Below are 22,439 nucleotides of genomic sequence, written 5' to 3'. Positions count from 1 at the left end.
AAAACCTCTAACCCTGATCCCTGTCCAGCTCCAAGGGGAGACCATTGATGAGGAACACGGGGAGAACAGTGCAGTTGTTAAGAGCATCAAGTGTCTCCATAGCCTGTACATATCTGGTTTACTTGGTAGTATTTCCAGAAGAAGAGAAGGTAAAGAAGGCTGCTACTTATACAAGACTCATGATGTCCCAGCCTCATGCCTCTGTCTGGACTCAGATAGGCCCTGCTTCCTTGGGGTCTTCCAGTGGGTTGCAGTCAGACGGTGGCTGGGGCTGGAGCCACCTGAGATGATTTCTTCACTTGCTTGTTCGGGACAGCTGAAACAGCTAGGGGGAGTCCTGAGCCCCCTCTCTATTTCTCTCTCCCCCTTCCTCCCTGCCTCTGTCACTATTGCAGTCTCTTCACACGTGGCTGCCTTGGGCTTTCTCACACCATAGTGGTCTCAGGGAAGTCATACCCCTTATGTGCTGCATAGCTTCATCGAGGCCGAATCTTCCAAAGACTAAAGTGATTGCTGAACGATCTTTGTGACCTGTTTTGGAAGTCTTAAAATACTACCACTGCCACATTCTAGTGGTATACTCAGAGCCAGCCCAAGTTCAGGGTGTGAGGGGACAGTATAGGGACATGGATCCCAGGAGGTGTGATGTAGGAGAGAAGTTGAGGCTCGCACTCGATACAGGACTGGTGGTACCATGATCTGAACCCAGCTCAGGCTGACTTTGAAGGTGGTCTTTCTCTCCTGCTGCCTGTAGGAAAAGTGAAGGGGAAGATATTAACACATAAATTCACCTACAAGTAGGACTTTTCCAATGAGTTTCATAATTTATTTGAAAAAAGTTCATAATATGATACTGGTTTATTATAAATAAGTATATATAATTAATACCCTAAAACATTAAGGTAAATAATTTCTAATCTTTTTCATTATGACAAACATGGGACTAGATCACTAATATACATTCCTGCATGAAATACCACTTGATCTTATTGAACTTCTGTTGGACAGAGTGTATTTTTTCTTCAAAAATGTTTATTGATACAGTATAAAATATAATGTAATTTATATTTCCAATACTTTAAGTCCTCAATGAGTAAATAGCCCTTTTTAGAAAAATTTTAAAGATGAGCAACTAGGAAAAAACAGTTTTCAAGGAGAATATGCTCAATCCCACATTCCCTATGTATCTGTGCCATTCCCTAATGTTTCCAAATCTGTGACTGTAAACTGATTCTTTTGGATATTGCCTGCATCAGCCAGGGAGGGTGGGCAGGCAGAGGGTTTCCTTTGCTGGTCCGTGCCCAATCAGAGCTCTGCTAAATAATCATATCGTTCCAGAGAACTCTGGGCATTGTCATATTTTTAAAAGAGCATCTTCTTCCTGATTATAGAAATGTGGCCATTTTTTAAAATCTGGAAAGTACATATGAATAGGAAAATAAAAAGTATTCATCTCTTCACTTTGAGGTAACTACTGTTACAATTAGGTGTATTTCTCTTAGTCACATTCAATACTTATATTTCAACATTGAATTTTAATGAATAAATCCTGTGTACCAAATATATATAATACATAGGGTATAGAGAAAAATGAAATAAATACCCCCAGTCAGATATGGTATATCTCTTCATCATGTACCTTGAAAACTGTGTGCCAGGTTACGTCCCGTTGTTGTGCTCATCCCCATGCTGTTAAATATCCTTTGAAAAAATATCCAGTGGTTGCATGAATGTTGTTGTTGTCATTCAGTCTCTCAGTTGTGTCCAACTCTTTGCAACCCCATGGACTTCAGCATGCCAAACTTCCCTGTCCTTCACCATCTCCCGGAGTTTGCTCAAACTCAGGTCCCTTGAGTTGGTGATGCCATCCAACCATCTCATCCTCTGTCGTCCCCTTCTCCTCCTGCCTTAAATCTGTCCCAGCATCAGGGCCTTTTACAGTGAGTTGGCTCTTCATATCAGGTGGCCAAAGTATTGGAGCTTCAGCTTCAGCATCAATCCTTCCAATGTATATTCAGGAGTGATTTCCTTTAGGATTAACTGGTTTGATCTCCTTGTGGTCCAAGGGACTTTCAAGAGTCTTCTCCTACACCACAGTTCAAAAGCACCAGTTCTTTGGAGCTCAGCCCTCTTGATGGTCCAACTCTCATATCCATACGTAACTACTGGAAAAACCATAGCTTTGACTAGACAGAGCTTTGTTGGCAAAGTCCCTGCTTTTTAATATGCTCTCTAGGTTTGTTGTAGGTTTTTTTTCCAAGGAGCAAGATTTTGGAGCCCAAGAAAATAAAGTCTGTCACTGTTTCCATTGTTTCCCCATCTATTTGCCATGAAGTCATGGGACCGGTTGCCATGATCTTAGTTTTTTGAATGTTGAGTTTTAAACCCGCTTTTTCACCCTTTAACCTTCCTCAAGAGGCTCTTTAGTTTCTCTTCACTTTCTCCTATAAGGGTGGTGTCATCTGCGTATCTGAGGTTATTGATATTTCTCTTGGCAGTCTTGATTGGAGCTTGTGCTTCACCCAGCCTGGCATTTCACATGATGTACTCTGCATATGAGTTAAATAAGCAGGGTGACAATATACAGCTTTGACGTACTCCTTTCCCAATTTTGAACCAGTATGTTGTTCCATCATCTTTTAGGATTTAAAATAGCTCAGCTGGAATTCTGTCACCTCTTCTAGCTTTGTTTGCAGTGATGCTTCCTAAGATCCACTTGACTTCATACTCCAGGATGTCTGGCTCTAGGTGAGTGAGCACACCGTTGTGGTTATCTGGATCATTAAGATCTTTTTGCAAGCCATCTTGAATTAATTTTTGTATACGACTAAGGTATGAGTCAAGGTATGCCACATTTGTGGCAGAAAGTGAAGAAGTGAAGAAGAACTAAAGAGCCTCTTGATGAAAGTGAAAGAGGAGAGTGAAAAAGTTGGCTTAAAACTCAACATTCAGAAAACTAAGATCATGGCATCTGGTCCCATCACTTCATGACAAATAGATGCAGAAACAATGGAAACAGTGAGAGACTTTATTTTGGGGGGCTCCAAAATCACTGCAGATGTGACTGCAGCCATGAAATTAAAAGACACTTGCTCCTTGGAAGAAAAGTTATGACCAACCTAGACTGCATATTAAAAAGCAGAGACATTACTTTGCCAACAGAGGTCCGTCTAGTCAAATCTATGGCTTTTCCAGTAGTCAACGTGTGGATGTGAGAGAGTTGGACCATAAAGAAAGCTGAGCACCTAAGAATTGATGCTTTTGTACTTTGGTGTTGGAGAAGACTCTTGAGAGTCCCTTGAACTGCAAGGAGATCCAACCAGTCCATCCTAAAGGAAATCAGTCCTAAATATTCATTGGAAGGACTGATACTGAAGCTGAAACTGCAATACTTTGGCCACCTGATGTGAAGAACTGACTCACTGGAAAAGACCTTGATGCTGGGAAAGATTGAAGGCAGAGGAGAAGGGAATGACAGAGGATGAGATGGTTGGATGGCATCATCAACTCAATGGACATGAGTTTGAGTAAGCTCCGGGAGTTGGTGGAGGACAGGGAAGCCTGGCATGCTGCGGTTCATGGGATCACAGAGCTGGACACTACTGAGCGACTGAACTGAACTGAAGTGAAGGTATGAGTCAAGGTTCAGTGTTGTCCCTCCTGGTAGACATTTGGTTCTGCATCATTTGTTGACTGAATTATACTGCTGCTTTAGTCCATGATCTGAGTGTACATGTGTGAGTGTATTTCTGAATTGTATTCTGTTTTTATTATATGCTCAGTCCCTCAATTGTGTCCGACTCTTTGCGACCCCATGGACTGCAGCATGCCAGGCTTCCCTGTCCTTCATCACTCCCGGAGTTTTCTCAAATTCATGTCCATTGCGTCTGTGATGCTATCCAACCATCTTGTCCTCTGTTGTCGCCTTCTCCCCCTGCCTTTGATCTTTCCCAGCATCAGTGTCTCTTCCAATGAGTTGGCTCTTTGCATCAGGTGGCCAAAGTATTAGAGCTTTAGCTTTTTATTGTTTATGCCTATACTTATGTCAGTCTGTCTTGATTATGTTGTTTTATAATCTTAAAATCAGATAGTATAAGTCATACAGGTTTTTTCTTCTTTTTCAAAATTGCCTAGCTATTTCTTTAGGAAAGTAGATTCTACATATCTAATAAGAATCATACAGGTACTAACTGTACTAATAAGAACTTCAGGTACTAACTCCATTCATACATTGGTGAATACCAAGTACCCAAATTGAGTCTAGTTAATGCTCTCATTTAGCTAGTTGGTGTCAGGAAAGAAATTTTCTTGATAGTTCTTTTTTTTAAAGAACTCTGTAAAAACTATGTAGCGTCTTTTAAGTTAAGGCATTAATTAGCTAGTAAAGGACTTAATGATCCACTTCTGCTTTGCTGTTTGTAGCAACTTCTGTTCTTCCTCTTGGGAGCACACGTGAATGGAAGTAATTTTCCTGTGGTATGATCAGGAGGTACATACACTAGATGACTGTCTGTATTTTTGTGCTAGAAAGTAATATTTTAAGGACATTTCTGACACATGTTTATAACTAAATGGAAGGTTTTAAAAGCCAATAGTCCATCATCACTGCCAATTGATATTATCCTATCAATATCAGTAGACAATAGACTATCAATAGACAACATCACTGCCAATTGGTATTATCATCCTGAGAAGGTTCTTTTGTGTTTGCACAACAGTTCTTTGTCTTATGGTTCAGCTATTATAAACAACCATTGAACTCTCAGCATCCAGGGTTTCCAGTATGAGGGGAGAAAAAAATTCTAGACTTTAGATATTGCTGCCTTTGGAACCCATACTTAGGAGTGGAGGGGAGGAGGCATGAGTGCAGTCAAATAAACAAACAGAAAATCATCAGTGTTCTACAGTTCTGAGCTCCTTGTTCTTGCTGAGGCCAGAGAACTTGAAGAGTCCCAAACATCAGCCTGGAAGAGGATGAGCATGAACATAAGCTTGAACAAGGGCCCCCTGAGGGTGTCAGCTAAGTAACTAAGATGTTTAGGGACAGTGATGAAGGTGAAACTATGAAGAAACTGTCATTTTAGAACATAAGAAAATAATGTCTATAGCAGGGCCAAGGCCTAACGTGGAAGGCAGGCTCCTAAGAGTTTCTGGCTGCAAGAGGATGGAACCTGGGGCAGCTACTGCACAGGTGGATGAGCAGAAAGAGCAGTGGGTTTTCTTCCATGAGCACTGGGGGTACTGCTGAACTGGGGTCCTTGGGGCCCATGTGGAGAAGTACCACTTTGATACATAGTTAGAAGTGTAACTTAATGCCTATTAAAGCAGAAAAATTTTACCTAATATTGACTTAAAAGGTGCAGGTGATTGCAATACTTTTGCATTTCAGCAAATTCAATCTCCTCTTGGGGAGTATGAGTGGGGGGACCCTAAACACTTGCAGCTGACTTGTACCCTTTGACTAAAGGGAGACCAAAATCTTGTTATTTCTCCATTCCTAGTATCCCAGGTCCTTCCCCATTTTAGTGAGAATCCATTTGAAACCAGCAAAAGCATACGCTCTATAGTAGTGTTGTACGATAGTGAAAGCCGTGAAAGAGGAGAGTCTCAGTGGGTCCCCTTGTACTGGCATCCTTGAACTGCAGGAGGATTGCCCACATTCTAGCTGCTGCTGTAGCAGTGGTCCCATGCCCTCAGCATAGACCCCCAACAGAAAAGGTTGTGACTGATTCCTTGATTTCTAAGTTCCTGAAATCTGCTGAATATCATATATAGAATTTTGAAAAGCTGTTGAGTAAATTAGTGTGTTCACTTGCTGTAAAACAATCTTCAAGATCTAGAATGATATTCAGAGCTATTTTAAATAATAAGCAAGAATATTTATTTATACACACAAGAGAGCAGGAGTGGCCATGCTTATATTAAACAGAATAAACTTTAAGACAAAAATTGTTACTAGAGACAAAGAAGGACATTTTATAATGATGAAATGGTTCAATCTTCAAGAAGATACAACATTTCTAAATACATGTGGACTTGGCAACAACACCCAGTTTTGCTTCAGCAAAACTGACAGAATAAAGGGAGAGAGAGACAATTAAAAGAGGTGGCTGGATCGGACTTCCCGGGTGGTCCAGTGGTGAAGAATCTGCCTTCCAATGGAGGGGACGCTGGTTTGATCCCTGGTTGGGGAACTAGGATCCCACATGCCGTGGGGCAACCATAGCTAAGACCTGATGCAACCAAATAAATAAAAATTAAAAAAAAAAAGTAGTTGGAGATGTTAGTATCCTACATTCAAATGGATGGAAAAACAAGGCTGAAGATCAGCAAAGAAGTAGAAGACTTGAACAATACTATAAATCAATTGGCATTTACTGTTTTAATTTTTACAGTTGGATTTATGCCATTTACTGTTTTTCTATACAGCTTGTAGATTTTCTGTTTCTCTACTCATTTATGGCTTTATTTGCATTATGTGAATTTCTCTAGTGTAACCTTTTAATTCCTCTAATGATTTTTCACCATATTTTTTAGTTATTTGCTCTAGGATTTACCATTATATTTTAGCTAATGGAATCTACTTCAGACTTATATTAATTTAAATCCAGGTAGATATAGAAATATTACTCCTATACAGCTGCATTGCTGCTTTTTTTTTTTTTTTTTTTTTGTAATTTTTTTTTTTAAACACCAGAAACCTTTTGTAGTGAGGTATAGCCAATTAACAATATTGTGATAGTTTCAGGTGAGTAGCAAAGGGAGTCAGCCATACATATACATGTAACTTCTTTCTTTATTATTGTTATATATGTTACATTTTTTATGTTACAAACCCAACAATGTATTGTTGTAGCTTATAATAAAGATAATGTATACTTTATATTATTTTATATCCCAAAGAGGCTTAGAAAAGGAAGTCAAATACAGATTTATAGTGTCTGTTATGTTTCTTTTTAAAGAAATTATTTGGCTGTGCTTGGTCTTTTTGCAGCACCTAGGATCTTCAGTCTTCTTTGTGGCATGCTGGATTTTAGCTGTGGCATGCAAACTCTTAATTGTAGCACTGAAAAAAAGTGAAGTCACTCAGTTGTGTCCGACTCTTTTTTGACCCCTTGGACTGTAGCCTGCCAGGCTCCTCCATTCATGGGATTTTCCAGGCAAGAATACCATAGTGGGTTGCCATTTCCTTCTCCAGGGGATCTTCCTAACCCAGGGATCAAACCCAGGTCTCCTGCACTGGAGGCAGACTCTTTACTGTGTGAGCCACCAGGGAGGCCCCCAGACCAGGGGTCAACCCCAGGCCTCCTGCATTGGAAATGTGGAGTCTTAGCCACTGGTCCACAGAGAAGTCCTTGTTATGTTACTTTCTTATTTACCATTTCTTATCTTCTTCATTTGTTCCTGTGGATCAAGTTACCATCAAGTTATCATGTTCTTGCTTGGTAAAACTTTGCTCACACACATATCCTTTGTGCTGCCCTTATCAAATTTATTACTATATGTTATATATGTGTGTATTTATAATGTATACTATATAATGTTTAATGCTGTATGTTATTGATCCGACAATACAATAATATACATTCAGTACCTTTTCAAATCATCTAAGATGAGAAAGCAATGGCACCCCACTCCAGTACTCTTGCCTGGAAAATCCCATGGGCGGAGGAGCCTGGTAGGCTGCTGTCCATGGGGTCGCTAAGAGTCGGACACGACTGAGCGACTTCACTTTCACTTTTCACTTTCATGCATTGGAGAAGGAAATGGCAACCCACTCCAGTGTTCTTGCCTGGAGAACCCCAGGGACGGGGGAGCCTAGTGGGCTGCTGTCTATGGGGTCGCACAGAGTTGGACACGACTGAAGCGACTTAGCAGCAGCAGCAGCAGCAAGATGAGAAAGGACAATATATTTTCACTTCCACTGACTTTTATAATGACGCAGTTACCTCTGTCATTACTGGAGTGTGTGTGTGTATATGTGTATGTATTCAAAGTACCGTCTGAATTTACTTGCTTTCACCTGAAGAACTTCATTTAATGTTTATTGTAAGCTCTGTTTGTTCTCAATTCTCTTCAGTTTTACTTATCTGAGAATGTTTTTGTTTTGCCTTCATATTTGAAAGATAGTTTTGCTGGATGTAAGATTTCTCCTTTAAGAACTTTGACTGTATTATTCCACTGCTTTCTGGCCTCCACTATTTTGCTGAGAAGTCAGTTGTTAATCTTATTGGAATTCCCTTGTTGTCAGTTGTTTTTCTCTTGCTTCTTTCACAATTTTGTCTTTGAGCGTTTTACCATCATGTGACTGGGTGTGGATATCTTTGTGTTTGTCTCATTGGAGTTTTTTGAGCTTCCTGGATGTGTAGATTTTTTTTTAAAATCACATTTGGTAAGTTTCAGCTATTTTTCCTTGAATATTTTTTCTGATACTTTCTTTTCCTCTGATAATTACATTATATCTATTGATATTCTTAATGATGTCCCACATTTCTCTGAGGTGCTGTTAATTTTTATTTGTACCTCTCTCTCTTTAGTTTTTGTTCTCTGTTAATGTTTTCCAGAATGTATAATCTTTATCAATATGTCTTCAAGTTCACTGATTCTTTCTTCTGCCAGGAGGTTAAAATCTGCTATTGATTTTTTCATTCTAGTCATTTTACCTTTCAACCCCAGAATTTACAGTTGGCTTTTCATTTTTTTAAAATAATTTATGTCTGAAAGTGAAGTCTCAGTCGTGTCCGACTCTTTGTGACCCCATGGACTGTAGCCCACCAGGCTCCTCCGTCCATGGGATTCTCCGGGCAAGAATACTGGAGTGGGTTGCCATTTCCTTCTCCAGGGGAGTCTTCCCGACCCAGGGATCGAACCCAGGTCTCCCGCATTGCAGGCAGACGCTTTAACCTCTGAACCATCAGGGAAGCCCAATTTATGTCTATTGATACTCTATTTGATGATGAGTTGTCATCATATCTTTACTTCTTTAAGCATGATTTCCTTTAGTTATTTGAACATATTTTAAATAACTGGTTTGAAGTTTTTGTTATATCTAAAATCTGGATACTCTCATGGGCAATTTTGTTGCTTGCATTCCCCCCTTTAAATGATATTTGTAATATACTGCATGTTTTCTTGTTTGTTTGGTGCATCTTATAATTTTTTTCAGTTAAAAATTATTTTTTTTATTATTACCAATCAGGTAATAATCATCGTTTCAATAGTTCTTTTCCAGAACATTTATAGTTAGTGCAACAAAGACAAATACTACTAAAGCACTGATACAGTAGATTTTGTACTGCTTGCTGTTTCATGCATAACAAAAGGGAATATATACATTATATTTTATCAATTTATCTATTCATCCATTGATAGACATGTGGATTCTAATGGCTTTTTGGCTATTGTGAATAATGCTACTAAGAACATAAGTGTGCACATACTTGTTCAAATTTGTGCTTTCAGTTTTTATGGATATATACCCAGAAGGGGGATTGCTGGATCATATGCTAAGTCTATATTTAACTTTCTGAGGAACTGCCATTCTGTTATCCACAGCAAGTACACCATTTTCCATTCTCACCAGCAATCAGCAAGGGTTTCTTTGAATTTCTCTGTATCTTTACCAACACTTGCTGTTTTTCTGGATTTTTTTTTGTTTGTTTTGATAGTAGCCTTTCTAATGGGTGTAGGTGGTATCTCATCATTGTTACAATTTGCATTTCCCTAAAGATTAGTGATTTTGAGCATCTCTATATGTGCTTATTGGCTATTTGTATATCTTGTCTGGAGAAACATCTATTCCAATCTTTTCCCCATTTTTGAAATGGTTTTTGTTGTTGTTACCTCATGATATTTTTGTTGATACCGATACAATATTTTTGTTGATTTTAAGTAATATGTGGTAGCAACTCTAGATGCATATTCTCCTACCCCCACCTCCAACCTATTGTTTGTTTATTTGTTTAGTGACTTAGAGTACCTTGATAAAGTATATTTATCCATTTATCATTCCCCTGCAATGTGAAGTCTCTGATGTCACTCCTCAGAGGGGATAGCCTTGGATATGTGCACCTTTACCCTGGGATGACAGTGGTCATCCAACTGGCAACTGGCAATCTTCGATCATCTCTTACCCTGATTTCTTTGTTGTCTGCCTCATTGGGTACTACACCCAGATCTACTAATTGCTGGCTAGTTGCTCTACTGCTTTTGACAATGCTGCAGTGCATAGATTGCTTTACAACCATATCCTATTAAATTCAGGCAGATTTACTTGTTGAGAACAGTTAGTGGGTGGGGGTAGTAGCCTCTGATCTTCTCTTCTTGCCTCTCCAGATATAGGATATTCACCCTACATTTATCTTCATGCTTGGGACAGGATGATTAGGACCTGCCATGCCTAGGGTAGAGTCTGTACCCTAAAAGTAGGGACTGAGTGAAGGAAGTGAGCCTCCAACCCTTGGATGGATTAACCAGATATTTAATCTCTTCAACTTGAAGTTGGAAGGGATTGGAAGTGCTGGAGGCCTGCTCTTCTGGTGACTGAGAGCTGAGAGGGGAAGGAGCCCTCTCTTTTGGTCACACCAGCCTGGAGTGGCACGTCTGTCCAGCTGAGCTGCAGCAGGGAGAGAAGTGGGTCTTGGCTCATGTGCTAAAGACTCACTGTTCTTACTGAGATTTTGTTGATTTTCTTGAAAAAAATGTTTCTTCATTTGCTGTATCCTCTTGGGACAATTTCCAGAGACTTTATTTTATTTTTACTGCTTTATTTACCAATTATGGTTGTTTTGCTAGGGAACTATCCATGAGGCTCCTCATACACTGTGTTTGAAAGTGGGCTTTATGACTTTTCATTTTTAAATAAACAGCATATAAAAATATTTATTTATTTATTTAGGCTGTGCCAAGTCTTAGTTGCAGCCCGTGGCGTCTTCAGTCTCTGTGGGGCATGCAGGGTCTTTGGCTGTGGCATGGGAATGCTTGGTTGCGTCACGTGGTGTTTTTGGGGTTTTGTTTCTGACTGTACCTCATGGCACATGGGCTCTTAGTTCTCCGACCACGGATTGAACCTGGACCTCCTGCACTGGGAATGTGGAGTCTTTAGCCACTGAACCACCAGGAGAGACCCTAAATTTGTTGTTGTCGTTGTTATTTTTAATTTTATATATGTATGTGTGTGAGCTTCCCTGATGGCTCAGCAGGGAAAGAATCTGCCTGCAGTGCAGGAATTACAGGAAATGCGGGTTCAATACCTGAGTTGGGAAGGTTCCCTGGAGGAGGGCATGGTAACTCACTCCAGCATTTTTGCCTGGAGGATCCCATGGACAGAGGAGCCTGGCGGGCTGCAGTCCGTGGCGTCACCAAAGCAGCAGACTCGACTGAAGCACCTGAGCATGCATGCATGTACGTATGTATGTCACCTGGTGAACTGGTAGTCTTCCTTTAATGAGGTAAATGCAGATGAATGACTGATTTTTAAATTGCATTTTTATTGAAGTATAGTTGATGTACAATATTAGTTACACGTGTACAACAGTGATTCACAAAAAAATTTTTTTAAGTGGGTGCATAGTATTCTTTTTTAAAAAAACATCAAAATAAAATTGATGTATAACATTAGTTTCAGTTGTACTGTGTAATTATTTGATATATGTATACATTGTGAAATGATCACCACAATAAATCTAGTTAACATTTATCACCACACATGGTAACAATTTTCCCCTGTGATAAGACTCTTTAAGACCTACTCTTGCTGCTGCTGCTGCTGCTGCTGCTAAGTCGCTTCAGTCATGTCCGACTCTGTGCGACCCCATAGACGGCAGCCCACCAGGCTCCGCCGTCCCTAGGATTCTCCAGGCAAGAACACTGGAGTGGGTTGCCATTGCCTTCTCCGAATATCTACTCTTAGCAACATTCATATACAATATAGTATTATCAACTATAGTCACCATGCTATACAGTGTGTCCCTAGGACTTATTTATTTTATGGCTGGAATTTTGTACCTTTTGACCCCTTCACCCATTTCCTCCACCCCTTGCCTATGGCCACCACCAATCTTTTTGTATATATGAGTTTGATTTTGTTAATATTTTAAAAAATCCTAATGTAGTTGATTTATAATATTATATTAATTTCAAGTATTCAGCAAAGTGGTTCAGTTTATATATATATTGTATTTTTCAGATTATTTTACATTATATTACATAATAAGATATTATATATACTTATAAGTACATAAGGTTATTACAAGATACTGAGTATTATTCTCTGTTACACAGTAAATTCTTGTTGTTTATCTGTTTTATATATAGTACTGTCTGTCTGTTAATCCCATACTCCTTGTTTATCTGCCCCTCCCTTTCCTCTTTGGTAACCATCAGTTTGTTTTCTATGTCTGTGTGTCTGTTTCTGTTTTGTTTATAGATTCATTTGTATTATTTTTAGATTCCACATATAAGTGATATATAAGATAATTGTTTATCTTTCTCTATCTGACTTACTTCACTTAGTATGATAATCTCTAGGCCCACGTGTTGCTGCAAATGGCAATATTTCGTTCTTTTTAATGGCTGAGTAATATTCCAGACACAAACACATGTATTCCCATACACTGCACATCTTTATCCGTTCATCTGTTGATGGATACTTAGGTTGCTTTCATGTCTTGGCTATTGTAAATAGTGCTGTTGTGAACGTTGGGGTGAATGTATCTTTTCAGATTAGAGTTTACATCTTTCCCAGTATATAACTAAGAATAGGATTGCTGGATCATATGATAGCTCTATTTTTAGTTCTTTAAGGAATTGCCATACTGTTTTCCATAATGGCTGTACCAATTTACATTCCCACCAACAGTGTAGGAGAGTTCTCTTTTCTCCACATCCTTTCTAGCATTTATTGTTTATAGACTTTTTGATGATAACCATTCTGACTGGTTTGAGGCCATACTTCATTGTGGTTTTGACTTGAATTTTTCTAATAATTAGTGATGTTGAGCATCTTTTCATGTGCATGTTAGCCATCTGTATGTCTTCTTTGGAGACTTGTCTATTTAGATTTTCTGCCCATTTTTTCATTAGGTTGTTTTTGATATTGAGTTGTATAAGCTGTATATTTTGGATATCAGTCTTTTTTTGGTTGTATCATTTGCAAATATTTTCTCCCATTCCATAGGTTGTCTTTTTGTTTTGTTGATGGTTTCCTTTGCTGTGCAAAAGTTTTTAAGTTGGATTCAGTACAGTTTGTTTATTTCTTTTACCTTGGGAGCCTGAGCCAAGAAACTATTTTTACGATTTATATCAGAGAATGTTTTGTCTGTGTTCTCTTTCAGGAGTTTTATGGTGTCATGCCTTATATTAAGGCTTTTTTTTTTTTTTTAATTTTGGTCATGCCACACAGCATGTGGGATCCTATTTCTCTGACCAGGGATTGAACCCACACTGCCTGTGTTGAAAGCACAGTCTTAACCACTGGACCACCAGGGAAATCTCTTTAAGCCATTTTGAGTTTATTTTTTGTATATGATGTGAGGGAGTGTTTTACTTTGATTGATTTATGTGAGGCTGTCCAGCTTTCCAAGCACAATTTGCTGAAGAGAATGTCTTTTTTCATGGTATATTCTTGCCTCTTTAGTTGAAGGTTGATTGACCCTGAGTCTGTAGGTTTATGTCTGGACTCGGTCCTCTTTCATCGATCTGTCTGTGTTTGTGCCAGTACCACACTGTCCTAGTTACTGTAGCTTTGCAGTATTGTCTGAGGTCTAGGAGGATTGTGCCTACGGCTTAGTTTTTTTTCTTCAGGATTGCTTTGACAATTCTGTCTTTTTCTCTTTCTTTAAGATTTCACATGTAAGTAAGGACAGGCTCTAAAATAGCCACAGCACTTTCGGGAAATTCAACCAGGATTCTGTATTAATAGTTGATAGTTGTTCTGCAGTGTTCACTGCAGGGCATTCTTAGGCTCAGCTATATTTTCAGACATGTAGGACACCATGGGCCACATTCACATCAGGCACATTCAGAAGGACATGGGACAGGAGCCAGTGTCAGGCCCTCTGTTTTGGAGCCTGATAGCAGAGGCAGAGCTATAGGGTGCTCTTTAAGGGTGCAGTTTCAGGGCTTAGAGGCAGAACTGCAGCAGGCGGTGCTCAACTGCCCATCCTTATAAGCCTCATGCCCCCCAGTATAAAGTTGTAGATGCAGAACTCCCAGACCCTCAAAGAGCTGTGCCTGTTCCCAGAGGTATTGTGCTAAGGGGGAGCTTAAGTGATAATCTCCTGAAGGTGTGCATGCACCTCCAGTTAGGTGCCACTTGCCCATCAGGGGTCATTTTCATCCTATTAGCCCTCAAAAAGCGGACCATAAGTCACATTCTCATGTAGTAAGTGAAGAGGTTTTGTTACTCTGCTATCTACAGCAGTCCAGCTGGTTTTGCCAGTTACCCCACACTGTCCTCTATAGCAGCCTTTTTTCCATCTAACATCATGTGTTGTGTTTAGTCACATCTCTTTTAATTTCCTGTCATCTGAAACAGTTGTCTTTCATGACATTGCCGATTTCAAAGAGTCCAGGCCAACTGATATATGGACCACTTCACAATTTCCTTGTGATCAGATCAGGTGATGCACTCTGGTAGGAGCTCTGAAGACATAATGTTGTACCCTTCTTGGTACACCTACAGGAGGACACAGTGTGGCTAGTCCTGCTGCTGATTATGTTAAACTTGACTTTGACCATTAGGTTAAGGTGATGTTCATCAGAGTCTTGCATGCTGTGTGCGCAGGTTGCTTCAGTCATGTCTGACTCTTACGAGCCTACGGACTGTAGCCTGTCAGGCTCCTCTGTCCATGGGATTCTCCAGGCAAGAATGCTGGAGTGGGTTGCCATTCCCTTCTCCAGGGGATCTTCCCGACCCAGGGATCAAACCCACATCTCTTATGTCTCCTGCATTGGCAAGCAAGTTCTTTACCACTGGTGCCACCTGGGAAGCCCAAAGATAACTTTATCTCTTGTGATTATAAAACTGGTGGAGGTGATCCATGGAGACTATGTGACAATCCTATCCCTCAACAAGCTTTCATTCACCCATTTATTATCCATCGATGGTTCTTGCCTGAATAAGTTTTTACTGTGATGTTGCCAAATGGTGCTATTTGAACTAGACCATTCCTTCTACTTTATCATTACTTATTGATCTCATTTTTTAAAGGTACTTTTTAAATACCTGGAGCTCTGCTTCTCAGTGAAACAGGTTGGCTTCCTATGTTCATTATACCAAATTACTGAAAATTAAAACATCCGAATAGAATTAGGTATTTTAATCGGAACTGAAAAAAGCCTCTTGGACTAGGAGCATTTTGACATACCTGAAGAAGGACAAAAGGAGGGCTGGATGTGACAAGGGCCTGGACAGCTGCTCCTATCTCTGCCTGCCCTGGCATGCGTGGGAACATAGGAGGGTAATCTCAGGAAGCAAAAGAGAAACACTGTGTACAGTGTCAGTCGTTGAGTGAGTGTAAGGGTCTGTTTCAGCCATTTTCACATGGTTTCAAAAAGAGCCATGTCACAGAACTTCTACATTATGAACATTGAGTAACCTGTTTAAGTAGCAAGTCGTTAAACCCTATGCTAGTAAAATTATCATATACATGGGTTTCTGTCAATGCATGAGAGAATTGTACTTTGAAGATCAAATCTCATTTGAAATCAACATATAAAATGTTACTCCAAAGAATATTTGTCTCTAGGTGACATGTTGAGCCAAAAAACCCTACAGTTTATAAAGATTTTGTTTGGATTGACTTCCTCTTTTCAGGATGTAGCTTGTAAGCCTCTCGCTTCATACCTTCCTGACACGTTTATCTCACTCTTTACAGGTACCTCCTACTTAACAGACATTGTATGGTGGGCAGGAACAATTGCAAGTAAGTACTCTTTTTGGTGAAAAGCTTGGTCTTTTGTAAGATCAGTCATTTGTCTGGCAGGGCTGGGTGGAGGTTGTGGGTTGAGCTTAGCTTGTTCTTTGGAATGAGGACCAAGAGGGTGGGGAGCAATGGAGGGAGAGGGTAGAGGTTCCTGCTGCCTGAAATTAGCCCTGAATTTTATCCAGGTCAGATTGCCCTGGGTCTGAAGAAATTAAAGCACCTCTTGCTTCCTCATCTGTGGTTTGTCTGTGGGCATTTGGTGAACTTTTGCTCAGTGTCATTGGTTTACAAAAGAGAGTTTCTTCACTCAGCCTTAACAGAGGTCATGTGTTATATAAAGTTAGACTTCAGAACATTAAATATGTAAAGAAAAATTTTGTTAGATATTTCAGATGTATCTTGAGGTCTATTTGTCACATGTTGTATTTAGGCAATAAATTTTCTGGCAGATGTTGCTTTATTGAAGAGCTCATGTTTGAGCTTTATCTTGATGCAGCCTCAGACACAGTCCTGTGCAGGCAATAGTGTTTCCACCGGACGTGCCAGCAGTATGTCACTGGAATGTATCCCAGGCCGCTTGAAGGGCCATGGAAGCTCTATATGATCTGTCTTAAAACAGGGATATGTTAAGAAGAAAGTGGAAATACACTTTTATTGCATCCACTGTCAATCACTGTTGGTTAAGTTGGGAATTTTCATAGCAAGTTGAAGCTACTCCCTTGACTAATTAGGGCAGTGATAGATACTTCTGGGCCTGCTGTCCTCTGCCCTCAGGACTCTTAAACATGCAAACAGTGTCCCATATAGCCTTCCTCACCTGGAATGGAAAAGAAGCCCTTTCAGAGCACAGTCTTGCAGAATTCAACTCTGTGATGTTGCTCAAAGAGAGTTTTGTAATTGCCGTGATATCCTTGTGATTCTCTTGACAGTGGCTGTTGGCCAGATTGGAAACTTCCTGGCTTACACAGCGGTCCCCACGGTCCTGGTGACTCCTCTTGGTGCCCTTGGAGTGCCATTTGGGTGAGAACTGGGATTCTGTGTTTTGGTTTTTAATGTGTAGTTTAGGTATAAGAAAAGTTTTCATTTTAAATGTTTTTGTTAAAATAATAAAAGTAAAAGTTACTGAAGTTAGGTCTTTAGTATTGCATTTCTGGGCTTAATTTTATCCCTTCAGATTTAGTTGTGTGAATTATTAACCTTCTCTTAGACATTTGCTTTAGTATATTTCAAATTCTAACTTATTCACGATTACAAACATGATGCTATTACTCTCCTGGTCTTTCTCTGGAGGACTTCCTAGAGATTGGAATCATCCAGCTCCTTGGCAAGTGATTCTGAGATATCAGTGAGCAAAACTGTCAGTTGGTGTTTTCTTTGTTTTATTGGTGTTTTATTTGCCATCTCCTACTGGATGCTAGGCAGTCCCCTGCCTCAGGAAGTTATGGAGGTTGGGACAAATGACACCTGGGCTCCAGTGGGTATGAAAAGGATTTGTTACTCACAACAGTCAATAGTAAATGTATCATTCAAGGAAAATGGCTCTGGTTTGATCTGGAGTAGAACAGGAACAATTCAGGGCTTTGAGTTTTTATTACAGTTAGGAGGTAAGCCAGGTAGAGAGTCCCATGCTCAGGCTAGGGTTTGCATACTTTGAAAGTTTAGTGCCAAGGGACTGAGTATGCTGGGGCCTAACATTATAAGCTCTCCTTTTTATGAGGTTGTCCAGATATGGGACAAAAGGGAAAAGACAGGATTGGGAACATGAAAGCTACCAGCCACCACAAATGGGGTCTTTCTCTTTTGAAAATGATTTTGTGAGACAGTTATTAAATACATTACAGGATCCCCAACCCCCATGCCACAGACTGGTAGCAGTCCTTGGCCTGTTAGGAACCTGGCTGCATAGCGTGAAGTATGCAGTGAGTGAGCAAGCGAAGCTTCATATGCTGCACCCCATTGCTCCCCATAACTTGCATCACCACCTGCACCACCATCCTGCCTGTCAACTCCCATTACTGCCTGACCAATCATTCTCCACCCCACCGCCCACCCCCGTCCATTGAAAAATTGTCTTCTGTGAAACCGGTCCTTGGTGCTAAAAAGGTTGAAGACTACTATATTAACACATATCCTTTAGTGAACCTATTTATATTATTTTACCTTTGAAGAAATTGTTAATAAACAGAGATAAAATAGAAGTGAAATAGAATCCAAGTTTCTAACTCATTGATATATTGGTATGCTGCTATGTTCCAGACAGAGCTACAAATACTTGTAGAGAAATGTATCTGTGATAGATGTAGTTAATTTAAAGTCACTTAGGCTTTAAGATTCTATAGCTTAAAAAATACAAAAGCATTTTCCAACATGTCAACCTTTGAAAATGCATTTGTATTTTTCTAATGCAAACATATTCTTAGTATTACATGTGGTTTAATATCACTTTTCATTTCGGATGACCCTGAAAAGCTTGGATTACATGAGTGGTGCTATCATTGGGGAATCACTGCTTCAGCCTTTCAGAGCCCAGCCTCTCTCTCTGTTTCCTGAAAAATGATCAGGCAAATAAACAACCCAGCTATGTGATCTTTGCATATTTAAGGTGCATATATTAAAATGCCTTTCCTCATTAATTTCCAAAGAACTATTCTTATGGACTTTGATAATTAGGTCTCCTAACTAGAAATGTTCATTACTCTGAGTCTTCAGGAGATGTTTCCCAAAGAAGTGTGTGAAATGGCATTCTGAATTGAAAGAGTGCTTTCAAATCAGGATCCCAATAAAAGATTTTTTTTAAAATAAGAAAACTAAAACTAATTTCGAAAAACCAAATATAACAATATATAGGTACATATATATATTTTTTAAAAACAGTTCTATTTTTGTTAATGGAATGAGGTTGCTAGAATTATATAGAAATAGAGATGAAAAGAATGTGGCACTGGGAAAAAAGATGTCTGTCATGCATGAAATAGAATAGAGAGCCCCCAAAGAGGTCCACTTTTCTCTGCAGTGGTTTAATGTATGATAAAGTAATCATCTCAGCATCAGTTCAGTTCATTTCAGTCGCTCAGTCATATCCGACTCTTTGTGACCCCATGAATCACGGCACGCCGGGCCTCCCTGTCCATCACCAACTCCCGGAGTTCACTCAAACTTATGTCCATCGAGTCAGTGATGCCATCCAGCCATCTCATCCTCTGTCCTCCCCTTTTCCTCCTGCCCCCAATCCCTCCCAGCATCAGGGTCTGTTCCACTGAGTCAGCTCTTCGCATGAGGTGGTCAAAGTACTGGAGTTTCAGCTTTAGCATCATTCCTTCTAAAGAAATCCCAGGGCTGATCTCCTTCAGAATGGACTGGTTGGATCTCTTTGCAGTCCAAGGGACTCTCAAGGGTCTTCTCCAACACCACAGTTCAAAAGCATCAATTCTTCGGCGCTCAGCTTTCTTCACAGTCCAACTCTCACATCCATACATGACCACTGGAAAAACCATAGCCTTGACTAGACGGACCTTTGTTGGCAACGTAATGTCTCTGCTTTTGAATATGCTATCTAGGTTGGTCATAACTTTCCTTCCAAGAACTAAGCGTCTTTTAATTTCATGGCTGCAGTCACCATCTGCAGTGATTTTGGAGCCCAAAAAAATAAAGTCTGACACTGTTTCCACTGTTACTCCATCTATTTCCCATAAAGTGATGGGCCCAGATGCCACGATCTTCTTTTTCTGAATCAGCGTTGAGCTTTAAGCCAACTTTTTCACTCTCCTCTTTCACTTTCATCAAGAGGCTTTTTAGTTCCTCTTCACTTTCTGCCATAAGGGTGGTGTCATCTGCATATCTGAGGTGATTGATATTTCTCTTGGCAATCTTGATTCCAGCTTGTGCTTCTTCCAGCCCAGTGCTTCTCATGATGTATTCTGCATAGAAGTTAAATAAGCAGGGTGACAATGTACAGCCTTGACGTACTCCTTTTCCTATTTGGAACCAGTCTGTTGTTCCATGTCCAGTTCTAACTATTGTTTCCTGACCTGCATATAGGTTTCTCAAGAAGCAGGTCAGGTGGTCTGGTATTCCCATCTCTTTCAGAATTTTCCGCAGTTTATCGTGATCCACACCGTCAAAGGCTTTGGCACAGTCAATAAAGCAGAAATAAATGTTTTTCTGGAACTGTCTTGCTTTTTCGATGATCCTCTGGATGTTGGCAATTTGATCTCTGATTCCTCTGCCTTTTCTAAAACAGCATAGTACTTTTTAAAAGGCTTTTAAAAATGCTTTATTTGGAATTAATTTCCAAATTATAGGAAAATACAAGGTTAAGAACAATAATCAAAACAATATTCATATTGGGTCCCCCAGACACAGATTACTAAATTCTATCCCACTTTCTCCATCATTTGCTTTCTCTATATTAGCATTTTTCAGCCTTGATATTATCGACCTAGGGGCCAGGTAATTCTTTGCTTTGAGGGTCCAGTCTGTGCTTTGTAGGGTGTTTAGCAGCATTCCTGGCTTCCACCCACCAGATACCGGTAGCTCCTCTTCCCCAAAATGTCTTTGGACATAAGCAAATGTCACTTTGTGGGGCAAATCACCCCTGTTTGAGAAACACTGTTCTATTATGAATGTGATGTTTGTTTTGATTTTTGGATTTTGTTTTTGATCCTTATGAGATCAGTTATGTTTGTCATGATCTTTTACCCTTAAACTCTTTGACTTGTGTTTTCTGAGACTAGAAACATCTTCTTCATCAGTTCAGTCAGTCAGTTCAGTCGCTCAGTCATGTCCAACTCTTTGTGACCCCATGAATCACAGCATGCCAGGCCTCCCTGTCCATCACCAACTCCCGGAGTTCACTCAAACTTATGTCCATCGAGTCAGTGATGCCATCCAGCCATCTCATCCTCTGTCCTCCCCTTTTCCTCCTGCCCCCAATCCCTCCCAGCATCAGGGTCTGTTCCAATGAGTCAACTCTTTGCATGAGGTGGCCAAAGTACTGGAGTTTCAGCTTTAGCATCATTCCTTCCAAAGAAATCCCAGGGCTAATCTCCTTCAGAATGGACTGGTTGGATCTCCTTGCAGTCCAAAGGACTCTCAAGAGTCTTCTCCAACACCACAGTTCAAAAGCATCAATTCTTCGGTGCTCAGCTTTCTTCACAGTCCAACTCTCACATCCATACATGACCACTGGAAAAACCATAGCCTTGACTAGGCGGACTTTTGTTGGCAAGTAATGTCTCTGCTTTTGAATATGCCGTCACAGTTAGTCATAACTTTCCTTCCAAGGAGTAAGCGTCTTTTTTTTTTTTTTTTTTTTTTCAGAAAAATACTATATTTAAAATAAAAATGAAAGTATCAGTAATATTTTGAATGCCTGATGAAGTGCTTTCACAGCAATACAAACAATTACTGTCTCCTACCACCTATGGATTCTTTTTTTTTTTTTTTCTTTTTTTAATTTCATGGCTGCAGTCACCACCCGCAGTGATTTTGGAGCCCCGCAAAATAAAGTCGGACACTGTTTCCCCATCTATTTGCCATGAAGTGATGGGACCAGATGCCATGATCTTCGTTTTCTTAATGTTGAACTTTAAGCCAACTTTTTCACTCTCCTCTTTCACTTTCATCAAGAGGCTTTTGAGTTCCTCTTCACTTTCTGCCATAAGGGTGGTGTCATCTGCATATCTGAGGTGATTGATATTTCTCCCGGCAATCTTGATTCCAGCTTGTGCTTCTTCCAGCCCAGCATTTCTCATGATGTACTCTGCATATAAGTTAATGGTATAATCATGAATTTTGGTAGATTTCACTTTATTTAATGTTAAATGTATCTTTCTGATCTGCCCTCCCCATTCCAATTTTGTTCATTGAGCCATTGTACCGTTATTCTATGCCATTATGCTTTATACCATTATTTTTCCGTCTAGGGGATGATCTAGTATAGCAAGAGCTGCATATAGTTGTCATATCTCAAGTTTAAAAAAGAGAGTTTCTTATTCTTTAAAAAAAAAATAGTGTTGGGAAAACTGGTAAACAATTTGTAGGGACATCAACTTAAATCCTAATCATAGCAGCATCAAAATATGATCTAACTGAACTAAGCATGGCCATCAAGTATGAAATACAACATTGAATGGTTTGTTGATACTACATTCAGGGACTGATTTGTGTGGTCACATGTTGTGTGATCAGTGTGTTGTGGTGTGTTATCTCACTCAGCAGTGCAGGTGTGCTGAGTAAAGCTGCAGTGAACTCATTGTGTTAACTAGCATCTCCATTAATACCTGCCTGTCTGTGACATGTAGCTACCAGTAATTTCTGTCTGATTTTCACTGAATAAACCTGCATCTCTAGCACAACCCAGAGTAAGTTATGTAGAGATTTAATCTGTGAAGGAGGAGAAAAAAAGTTTAGCTATGTACCTAGAGTTTATAGCCTATGTATAAGAAAACTTTTAATGTGTTTTGTATCTTAGAAGGTTAAGAAGTTTCAAACATTTGAAGCAATAAAAATGAA

General features: G+C 39.8%; 1 protein-coding gene across 2 annotated transcripts in view; it reads left to right on the top strand.

The window, feature by feature from the left end:
* The window catches only part of NIPA1 (NIPA magnesium transporter 1), a 50,089-nt gene that overhangs the window by 5,785 nt on the left and 21,865 nt on the right, over positions 1–22,439 (top strand). For both annotated transcript variants that reach the window (XM_086363118.1, XM_086363128.1), the window contains exons 2-3: positions 15,879–15,926; positions 16,856–16,946. In XM_086363118.1, the coding sequence (XP_086219244.1) occupies positions 15,879–15,926; positions 16,856–16,946 (139 nt within the window). The remainder of the gene's footprint in view (positions 1–15,878; positions 15,927–16,855; positions 16,947–22,439) is intronic.

Source organism: Bos grunniens, chromosome 2 (assembly GCF_055505025.1).
Source record: "Bos grunniens cultivar Pamir isolate PY7600 chromosome 2, Bosgru_T2T1.0, whole genome shotgun sequence".
NCBI classification, from domain to species: domain Eukaryota; kingdom Metazoa; phylum Chordata; class Mammalia; order Artiodactyla; family Bovidae; genus Bos; species Bos grunniens.
The sequence above is the reverse complement of the archived record's forward strand: the minus strand, read 5'-3'. Positions and strand labels throughout refer to the sequence as shown.